General features: G+C 42.9%; 1 protein-coding gene and 1 pseudogene across 1 annotated transcript; one reads left to right on the top strand and one right to left on the bottom strand.

Annotated features, from left to right (window-relative positions):
• The first annotated feature begins 2,349 nt into the window (after positions 1-2,349).
• On the top strand, positions 2,350-2,625 carry LOC127184992 (60S ribosomal protein L37a-like; annotated as a pseudogene).
• A 4,481-nt stretch (positions 2,626-7,106) lies between these two features.
• On the bottom strand, positions 7,107-10,696 carry Magee1 (MAGE family member E1). The gene has a single exon (XM_051141487.1). The coding sequence runs from the start codon at positions 10,452-10,454 to the stop codon at positions 7,659-7,661; it is 2,796 nt and encodes a 931-aa protein (XP_050997444.1). The 5' UTR covers positions 10,455-10,696; the 3' UTR covers positions 7,107-7,658.
• Between the last annotated feature and the right edge of the window lie 595 nt (positions 10,697-11,291).

Here is an 11,291-nt window from a genome sequence, read left to right as displayed (position 1 = left end):
TAGAAGAGGCACACAAATGGAATCCATAGAAAATGAAGATTGCAATGAAAAAAAAATGAGGTGTTTTATTCCTCTACAGCCATGCTTTTTTTGAAAGTTTTCATGTCAATTAATATAGGAAGCTATCTGTAAAGCACTCTGCACTCTTGTTTTAAATTTTTTGTCTTAGGTATATTGGAGTATTTTTGTATATGTTAAAAGTTCTCAAATATTTTTCTAAAGCAAAATTAATGTAGTTTTGTGACTAGGTTTTATGTGATTTTTAAAAGAATGTGGATACCTGTGGCTACATGCTATTTGATGCTACCAAAATAAAGAGACTAATTGACCAGTGAAACAGGGTAGAAAGGTCCTAAACAAACCCACATACTTATACTCAACAGATTCTTCTGTAAAAGCACTGAGAGACAGAAAGAGAAAGAACAGCACCTTCAAATGCTGTTTCTGGGAGAAAAATTTGAGGAAAAGTCAAATTACTTGCCTTATGGTGGCAAAAAGAGAGACAAGGACCACAATGACTTCATTTGATTCTAATTACTTCCCAAAGTCTGTATATGCAAATACCATTAACATAATGGATTTACTGATCAAATTTCTCAGGAGTCAACTTTTAAGGGATGCATTAAAACCATAGCATTCCACATTTAACATCCAAATACATTTATTCATGTGCAAATACATTTATTCTATACTAGCACTGCTAATTCCCAACTTCCTCCAAGTCCAAAGTCTATGCAAGTGAGATAGGAGTAAGACTCAAGTTATCTTTATGCAAACTACAATGCTGAGACAAAAGGGACAAGTAGGCAAGAAAAAACAGGAATCCCAAGTCCAAATTCCAATTGTTGCTGCTGTTGTTTGATGCAGGATATCACACAGCCCAGGGTGGTCATGAACTTGCTATGTAATGAGAACCTAATATTGATTCTTTAAGATAGATTATTGGTAGTTTGTACTGGGAAGAATAAAGAAAACATAGAAGGAAAATTATAGTTTCAGATGGACTATTTTTCCTAAAATGCTGTAAAACTTTACTTTTGGTAAAGTCATAAAAGAAATCCATAGCCATTTATATATTTGAGGTAATGAGAACAATTAGAAAAGCCTACAGTGTATACCTCGTCTGATTTGTCCAAGAAGCAGACAAAATAGAAGCGTAAGGGAGAAAAGTGTAGTAAGAGATAAAGCCAGAAAAAAATTATGGGCTGCACCATAAGACTGAAGTATGTAGTGTGAGCAGACTAACACATTGAAAGGAGATGCAAGCCATTTATAGAAATTAATATATTCTTCCAGAATCCTTCTAACTATTGTGCTGAGAATAAATTGCCTAGAGCTATGTCAGAAGTAGGGAGAGACGGTCTAAGCCCACACCAATAATCCAGGTAGATAGAACACAGTAGAAATGCTAGAGTTGACTTCAGACTCTAGATTTATTTCCATGGCAGAACTATCAGAATTTGCTAGCATACTGGAATTTCTAATATGCTTGAATGGAAAGGCAATCTGGCATGGTCCCAAGCTTTTACACTGATTAACTTTAAGAATTAACTAACCATCTTTTATTTTCAACCAGTCTTCTTTAAGATGAAAACATCTACAGAAAGAACATATTGGAAAGTGAATTCCAAGAGCTCAAATTTGGGCATTTAGAATGCAATGTATATTATATATAAAAGTGAACAATTTGATAAGTTAGTTGGATATGAGAGGACTTACTGGTGGAACCCAAGCTCTGAGATTAAGACTAAAATATGGACTGTCTAGCATCACATATAACTTGCAAACCTAGGAAATAATAGACAAGTGAGTTAACTAGGGAGGGATGTAGGCCAAGAAAACAGGCTCTAATCCTGGTGTTTTCCTAGAATTCTAAGACAGGAAAACTGTTGTTAGTGGACCAGGAAGAAACTGGGAGAGTATGGTTTCAGTATGTATAATACAGAGAAGTAAAAAATAATTGTCAAAAGTCACTAAAAAGATCAGTTTCTGATAAGTGATCAATGGACTTTTCAATTTAGATGCTATTGCATATATTGTGAAGAGCAACTGAAGTTGACTGGTGGAAGAAAACCCTGATTGTACTGAGTTTAGAAATAATTGTAAGAGATAAAAATGAAATAACAATTTTATGTATGTACTCTTTTAGAGAGCTTGGTTTTGCTGGGAGTGGTATGCTGGCCCTGCCTGTAAAAGTAATCATTTACTTTGCGCTCATTAAGAAATAATTTCAGTAAGCACTGAATGTCAATAATACTACTTTCAAGAAGGGAAGAAGTAAAAACGCTATTTGATCTTCATTTAAGCAATACCAAAAAATACTTGGTATCAGGCTTTGTTTCTAGAGAGATGGCTAAACACACCAAAAAAGTTAGGATCGTTGGGAAATACAGGACCCTCTATGGTGCCTCTCTCCAGAAAATGGTGAAGAAAATGGAAATCAGCCAGCATGCCAAGTACACTTGCTCCTGTGGCAAGACCAAGATGAAGAAATGAGCGGTTGGCACATGGCACTGTGGCTCCTGCATGAAAACAGTGGCTGGTGGGCCCTGGACCTACCACACCACTTCTGCTGTCACAGTGAAGTCTGCCACCAGAAGACTCAAGGAACTGAAAGACCAGTAGAAGCACTACTGTTTGAGACTTACCTAGCCTGCAATAAATGGGTTAATTTACGTAAAACAAAACAAAACAAAAAACAGGCAAAAAAACTTGTTTTCTACTAATTTCCCACCTTTTCTCATTTAGTGACTGGGATTTTGTCTTGGAGTGATGATTTAGTTTTTGCATTTTGGGTGATTATCGGAGACCTAGGTATTTTATTACATCACATATTTTCATCCAAATCCAATGACTGCCATTTACTTACCAGATTTCTGTCACTGTTCATTGAAATATTCTAATCTAGAAAGAGACAGAACAAAGTTATTTCACTCAGCAAAAAATAAAACAAAAACCAAAGCATATTCATCTTAAATATGACTACTCTGGTACTACCTACTTAACAAAGTTGACAGTTGTCAAGCCCATAATCATATTTTCTCTTCCCTGTAACAGCTTTTTTTAAAAGGCTTATTTTATTTGTGTGTGTGTGTGTGTGTGTGTGTGTGTGTGTGTGTGTGTGTGTGTGTGTTCCAGCATGGAGCTGGAAGATGCCAGATGAAAGCTTTAGATAGCCTGGAGTTACAGACAGACAAATATATACAAAAATTATCTAACATTCTTAACTATCAGAGAAAGGTGCACCAAAAGTGCATTCTAATCCATCTGACCCTGGTCAGACTGGCTACAATTAAAATAAGCAACACATTCTGGTGAGGATACAGGGGGAAAGCACCCCCTACAGACTATTTATTGAAATATAAATTAATGTACTCACTACAGAAGTCAATCTGGATGTTCCCCAAACAAAAAGAAATAAAATTACCATATTATCCAGTTATAGCATTCCTAGGTATTTATCTTCAGGATTCCAAGTTAGTGTGGCACTGAGATGCCTACTCATCCATGTTTATTGTGGCACTATTCACAATCCCCAAGTTGTGATCACAGTCAGTGTAGGTGTCCATTAATAGGTGGCTACATAAAGAAATGGGTATATATACACAATGTAACCATAAAAGAACACACATTATTGCAGGAAAATGAGTGGAGCTGAAGATCATCATGTTAAGCAAAATCAGCCAGGCCCAGAAAAACAAATACCTCATGTTTTCTCCCATATACATAATCTAGGCATAAATAAAATAAGGTAAGACTTGAAAGCATAAAGAGAATTATTTCGGAAGAGTAACAGGACCAGCAGGATGGGGAGAAAAGACAAGAGAGTGTGATGAGGTAACAAAGATCAAAGTACATGATATATATTCATGAGAAAGTCATAACAGAAGCCAATATTCTGTACAATGAATATATGCTACTACAAAAGAACCACATCTAGTAAGAAACATGGAAAACTGATACAGAGCTTTACTAGTAAAAGATACATTATCAGAGTCTTTCTTTCAAGAAGGTCATCCCAGAAGTAAAATGGTTCCTTGATATAGATGAACAACACCTATGAAGAACAATGGAAAGGTATCTGATCCCTTTTGATGACCACATTAGTGACAATAACAATAAGAGAAAGGAAAATTAGAGAGGGTGGGGTTAAATGGAATTAAGTAACAACTTTAGGGAATTATTATGTACCACTCAGTTGCCCTAACTCTACAGGATTGAAGCACTTATCCCTCTAGCACTTGAGGGTGTTAGCTATTACTGGGTTTATACTTACACAGACCACTCTTGCCTGGGAAGAACTGACTTACCCATGGACAAGGCTCTTTACCAAGAGACAGGATAATACATCCAATGACTAAGCACTATGGAAGCATAAAAATTCAGTCTCCCTTTCCTAATTTAGGACAACTCTAAATGGTCACCCTGGCTTGAAATTTGCTGGTGAAATCAACTAATGTATTTGTTGTAACTATCATGCCACTTCTGCAAATTTCTACTTCCTTTGCTTTCTCATAGGTTCTGAACACCAACACACACCCCAATAAAACTTTCATGGAAATGTCCACTTCCCAGTTTTATTCCTGGAGAAATCAACCTACATCATCATCTATATTTTGCTAACTATATCTGGTCTTGTTGTATTTTACAGGTTACATTTAATTATTACAAAATCGTGGGCCAAGTAAAATCATTATGCCCATTTTACAAACAGGGTTACTGAAGTGCAAAGGTGTTAAACAACACATTCAGTGTCCCATATCTGACAATCAGGGACACCATGACTTTGTGCAAGGCACTATAGCTCTGGACTACACAAACTTATGCTATGCATTAGTCTTTTAATATCTTCATATGGTGAAAATTGTTTTGTCAGGATTTTATAAAAAAAAAAAAAAAAACAGGCTGCCTGACTCTATTTTAGTTCAACTTTCCTTGAATATTATCTTTTAATAAAAGAATTAGGAAAGAAATGCTATCCTAAAATTAGAAGTTGTTTTCCTTGGCATTAGTTTTTCAGTACAAAACCTAACAGACTTCTATCAAAACTAACTCCAGTCCTTCCATTCCTCAGACCAAAATCTTTCAATAGCTTTCCACTGCACAGCAAATACTAAATTGGTATATGGTCAACTAATTTCTTCATTTAGAATTTGTGCAGCTTCCCAGTTAGGTCATATTCTTCCTTGGAAGAAGGATACTCTCCTTCCATAGGCAGCAAGCTTGACTATCTGACTTGGATTTTGCCAGTGGACTATAATGCATCTGAGCAGAAAGTTTTTAAAGCACTATATTATTCTAGTATGGCTATTTTATCTTTGCTAGTAAAATAGAATTTTCTGTATGTGGGCTACTCCTTTAGCTTGTTTACCTGAATGAAGACAATATAAACAGAATGACAGGGAACCTATGGAGATCATATAAAATGGGCTCAAAAAGGGGGTTCGTGTAGACCACTGAGAGCTGGAGATTTGTTTTATGTATTTAAGCATGTATGTACTCATTTAAATATTTTAAACATATTTACTTTTAATTATGTGTAAGTGCATGCACATGCATGCACATGTGTTTGTGTGTATACCATGTGTGCGCAGGTACCTGTGGAATCCAGAAGAGAGTGGACGGTCCCTGAAGCTGGAGTTCCAGGTAGCTGTGAGTTGCTTCAGATGGGTGCTGGGAAACTGGACTGAGGTCCTCTAGGTGAGTAGCAAGTGCTCTTAACTTCTGAGCCATTTCTCCAGTCCTTTTTTAAATACAATTTTTTTTTTATTCTTGAGAACATCATACATATATGTGATGAACCATGATCATATCCATTCCCCATTTTCCCTTCCAACTCCCTCCAAGTCCTCTCCAACATACCCCTCTCAATATATGTATATACATATATATGCCCATTATATATGTATTTATATACATATATGTATATATACATATAAAGTCCAATTTGTCCTGCTCCTATATGTGTGGGTGTGGGGCCATCTACTGGAGCATGGAAAATCTACCAGTGGCCACTCATTTTAAAAAGACTTATTCTCCCTCCCACAGCAGTTATCAATAGCTCTGCAGTAACGCTGGAGCCTGAAGAGCACTTTCCCCCATCTATGGCTAGACTGATCTTGTGAGGGTAAGCATAGCTAGTGTAAGTTCACAAGTGCAACAGCCATGCAGAACTTTGCATTCCACGGCACTCACTCCCCACCCTTCCCCAGCTCTTAAATTCTTTCCATGGTCTCTTCCTCCTTTGATGTTTCCTGACCCGTGGGGGTGGAAGGGGGTAAGAAAGATGTACCGTTTAGGGTAAGCACTCAGTTTGGGCATACATATTAAAACTGCACTATAACTCGGGGGAAGCTGATCCAAACAACTTCCTAAAGTATTTATTTAAGACAAGGCCTCATGTATCCCAGACTGGCCTTGAACTCTCTATGTAGCTCATAATAACCTTGAACTTCTGCACCGCCTGCCTCTATTTACTGAGTTCCAGGACTACAGGTGTGAGGCACCATATCTGGTTTATGTGGTGCTTGGGACAGAACCCAGGGCCTTTTGAAAACACTCTGAGCTATATCCCCCACCCTCTGACTCACATATCTTTTTATTAACTATTTATTCATGTGGATGTGTATATCTTTGAGTGCCTGCTGGGGCCAGAAGGCATTGAATCCCCTGGAGCTCGAGCTACAGGCAACTGAGGTACCCAAAGTGGGTCCTCTGGGGGAGCAGTAAACACTATTAAACACTGAACTATCACTCCAGCACCATGACCCCGCTATCTTAATAAGACGGCTTATGACACGTGAAACCTCTTACCTTCAGATCACTGACTTCAATCCATCCCAGTGCTCACTGAAGACTAATGTGAAGATTTGAGTCCACTTACTTCATGCTGTATCAAGAGCATACTCTGTTCACTAGGACTTTTTGGATAGGGGAATTAGACTGATGTATCACCTCTTATCTCCCAACACTTAGTATATCATAATAAAGCTGCTGGTCCTTGACTTCTAGAGAAAGTGCTGTATCTTATGTACGTACTATAACTAGACTATACTACTGTGCCCAGCCCATTATTGAGAGGAGGTTCATAATTTATTGAATAAATTAGTGCATTAGAATTTCTGATTTATTACACTTTTATTGTTCAATACATTTTAGTACAGCAAAGCAAATACAAGTAAACATTAGTATTCTTTACACAATAGCAGACAGAAAGGGAAGCCAGCCACAACTTAGTGCTTTGTCAGTTGTTGTATATTTGTTTGTTTAACATCTGAAGCTAGATCACTTTACTGATGTTTTTTTTTTCAAGCTTTCAAGGAAAAGCCTATATCTATAGCTATATGCTATATATTCTCTTTTAGACAATGCAACAAGATGGAAAGAGTCCCAAAACACGTTATAACACTATCAAAACTCTTATAGCAAAGTACAACAGAGAGAGACAGCAAGTGGTCAATCACATTTACATTACTGGACAGTATTAGTAAAACAATTAAAACAGTTCAAGATACCAAACAAGAACTAATTATGAAAATACATAAATGGAACTGGAACACAAATACCAAATACAATACGTACCCCTCCGAACCCCAATACATGAGAACCAAGGCTCTAGGCCTGGCCATACAAGGCCTCACTGACTGCCACACATTAATCTATCGCAAGTTGCGAACAACCAATGGCCGGTGCCCAGCTTCAGCTCGATTGGCCTCATCTTCCATAGCCTCCCTGTACTGCTCCGGCCAGTCCTGTGGCTCCTTTCTGTGGATACGAGCAACATATCGCAGGGCTTTCATCTTGGAGGTTTCCAAGCGGGCTCTAGGGCCCCATACAAAATCATATTGCACCGGATCACTGTCAGGAACCCGCAAACTGTCTATGTAGCGCTGACTCAAATACCTGCAGGTAATCACATGCTTTCTTCCGTTTTGAACCCCCAACCCCCTCAGAAAGGCCCAGACTGCCGACTCCCTAGCATGGTTGCCCATTATAAAGATGAAGCTTAGAACCTGCATTAAGAAATTGTTGCCCGGCCTGTTTGGACTGTCCACAATCTCTTCAGTATCTTCCATTTCTCTTCGGTTGTACAGGGTGTAGGAGTGGTTTCTGGGATCGAGGACCACTAGCTCCGTCCCATACACATTGTTTAGGGTGCGAGCAGCGCGATTCAGGAGGTCAGGGAACACTTTGCTACACTCTCGACCAATGTAATACAGAATTCCTTTCTTTGGTATAGGCAGCTTAGTTGAATCCATCAGCAGAAATAACTGGACCAGTTTCCTTGACTTGCTCTCTAACCTTGACTCAGGCCATGAATGCGGAGAGTACTTTGAGGGATAGCCAGAAACATCTGAATCAGAAGCCAGGAGCTCTGGAGAAACTTCCTGGAAAAAGGGCCTTCTAAAGTGAGGAACAGCTCGCCAGTCACGAGCAACCTCTCGGACAGCGTCTTCTTCCAGAGCTTCGTTGTACTGTGCTGGCCAGTCCATAGGATCTTTGTTACAGATCTTGGCCATAAACTTCAGAATTTTCATCTTGGTGGTTTCTAGGTGGGATCGTGGGCCCCAGTAAAACTCATACTCAATTGGTACACAGTCAGTTATCGGCCTGTAGTCCAGGTAACGCTGCCACACAAACTCTACAGACAGAAGCCTCTTCGGGTTCCCAAAAACAGAAAGCCTTCTTTCACGCTGCACTCCGAATCTCCACAGCATCTCCCAAATATCAGCTTCCCTGGCTTGGTTGCCATTTAGGAATATATGTCCCAGGATCATCATCAAGAGACCCATCTTCGGTCCATTTGGGATGTCTTGTAACCCTTCAAAGGGCACAGGCCCCAGTTTGTTGAGCAGGATGTAGGTATGTTCCTCTGGATCTAGCTCCTTCAATTCAAACCTAAAAATGCACTCCAGGTGGGCTGCTGCTCCCCTGAGGATCTCCGGGAACTGGTTGCGATATTCTTTGTCAATGAATTGCCTCATTTCAGATTCCTTGATAGGATACTTGCTCTGATCCTTCAACAGCAGAAACTGCAACAATTCGGCGACATTTTGCTCCAGAGGATCTTGAGGCCTGAGGGTAAGGGCAACGTGGGCGGTGCCAAGGCCCATAATGGTAATGGAGTTGGAATTCTCACTGTCTCTCAGGACCTGGAATTCAAGGGGGGCTTCAGAACGCTTTGGGCGTACAGAGGGAGCGGCGGCGGCCTTTTGCAGAGCAAGGGAGGTGCACTTGTATAAGTTCATGCCCACAGAAGCAGCGCAGCTCAACGCTGCTGCAGGGTTTTCAGCTGCAGTGGGCATCCCGGAAATGATAGGGCCCTCAGCAGCTAGGGGCATCTGCGAGGTGCTCCGCCCCTCCCCCAGGGTGTGCAGCCCAGAGGTACTGGGGCCTTCACTGCAGGGAAGCAGTCCGCAGGTGGCGGATCCCTCCGCAGCATAAGGCCCCATCGAGATGCTGAAGCCTTCAGCAGAAATGGATTGAAGGGACGTGCTCAGGCCCTCAGCTGAGGCGCTCGAGCTCTCACCGGCAGCAGGCCGCACCGAGGTGCGCAGTCCCTTTTTAGCGGTGGGCGGCACATTGACGCTAGATCCCTCCAAGATGGTGGGCGGTACCCAGGTGCTCTGGACCTCACCGGAGGGGGGCGGCATGGAGGTGCACAGTCCCTCAGCGGAGGGGGGCGACACGGAGATGTCTGGTTCCTCCGAAACCGAGAGCAGCCCGAAGATACTCGGGCCCTTGCCAGAGGTGGGCGGCAGGTTGATGCTCAGTCCATCAGAGGCATTGGGAGGCACCGAAGTGCCTGGGGCCTCACTAACGGGGGAGGGCACATTGATGCCCGGTCCCTCCGAAATGGTGGGCGACACGGAGGTGCTCAGGCCCTCACCGGAGGGAAGCGGTACGGAAATGCCCGACTCCTCGGAGAAGGCGGGCGTCACGGAGGTTCCCGGACCCTCACCCAGGGTGGGCTGCATGTCAGGGACCTCATCGGAGTGGGGCTGCTCAGTGGTGATGTTCAGCCCTTCAGAGACAGTGAGATGCTCAGAGGCCTTTGAGCCCTTAGGAGCAGTGGGCGGCACAGAGGTGCTCGGGCCCTCTGAGGAGGTGATTGACACAGCAGAGATGGCAGGAGGCCGGGAGCTGCCCGGACCCTCCCCCGAGGTGGGCAGCTTGGAGGTGTTCGGCCCCTCAGAGATGATGAGCTGCCCGGAGGCGCTTGAGCCCTCTGAGGCGGTGGGCGGCACAGAGGTGCTTGGTCCCTCCCCGGGAGTGGGCAGCATGGAGGTGCCAGGGCCCTCAGAGGCGCAGAGGCCCTGGAGGATCTGGGGGTCGTTGGGATCCCGGGGGACGTCTGGGCCTGGCACGGCAGCAGGGAGAGCATTGCTGCTGCTGTTGCGTGCACTGGCCCTTCCACCGCGGCGGCGGCGCGAATTCTGGCTTACCAGCGACATGGTCCTGTCGACCGGTGTGTGGAAGCTGACACCGACAGGCCCGCGATCTCACAGATGAAGACGCGAGGTGTGTAGGCGCCTCTGCACAGAACTGCGCTAGCAGGAGTGCTGCCGCTGCCGCCACTACCCCAGTTCCAAGCGAGTCGCAGGAGCTGAAATTAGAGGCGGTGGGAAAGAAGGAAGGTTCTAGCCAACAGTGAACGCTAGACTCAGAATACTCGCCTCTCACACCCCGCCTTCTGCCGCAGTCCGCGCAGGCGCAGCTGGGCTCTGCGACAAGACGACCCCGCCCCGCCTGGCCCCTCCCGTGGGTCTGCGAAAGTGGACCTGGTGATTCTGCACCAAAACTGCGCAATGGTAGGAGGGAGGCTTTGGTAGGGAAAGAGAAGGAGCTTGGAGTAGATGGGCAAATGGAGGTAATACTAGCTATTTCTCAGAGTCAGGGTACCTATTAGAGGACCTCTACTCAAGTGTCAGGTACTTCATAGATTTTCAAAATTGGTAGTTAGTGTCCTTAAGGATTGCGTCTCCCTCAAAACCGTTTATGGAAAAAAAATGTGCGTAGTGCGTGAAAGGGTACAGCTCTCATGCCTTCCCTTGTTTCCTCTGTCATTTTCTCTATTGACGCATCTAATGACTCTTAAATTACTGTCAACTATAAGTGCCTGCCCCTTCTCCAAAGAACCAGGGCTAGGATTTAGTTCTAATTAGAAAACCTGTAGCTGACTAGAAAATTGCACTGTGCACAGTCTTGCCCCTTACCAATACAGGAAAAACAAAATCTCCTTTGTGGGGTTCTGCAATTGTGCGATTCCAACCACATCCAAAATTAGTGAT

Source organism: Acomys russatus, chromosome X, assembly GCF_903995435.1.
Source record: "Acomys russatus chromosome X, mAcoRus1.1, whole genome shotgun sequence".
In the NCBI taxonomy this organism is placed as follows: Eukaryota; Metazoa; Chordata; class Mammalia; order Rodentia; family Muridae; genus Acomys; species Acomys russatus.
The sequence above is the reverse complement of the archived record's forward strand: the minus strand, read 5'-3'. Positions and strand labels throughout refer to the sequence as shown.

Bases quoted from the DNA above. Each gene is read 5' to 3' on its own strand.
- Magee1 (XM_051141487.1), bottom strand. From the start codon at position 10,454: ATGTCGCTGGTAAGCCAGAATTCGCGCCGCCGCCGCGGTGGAAGGGCC.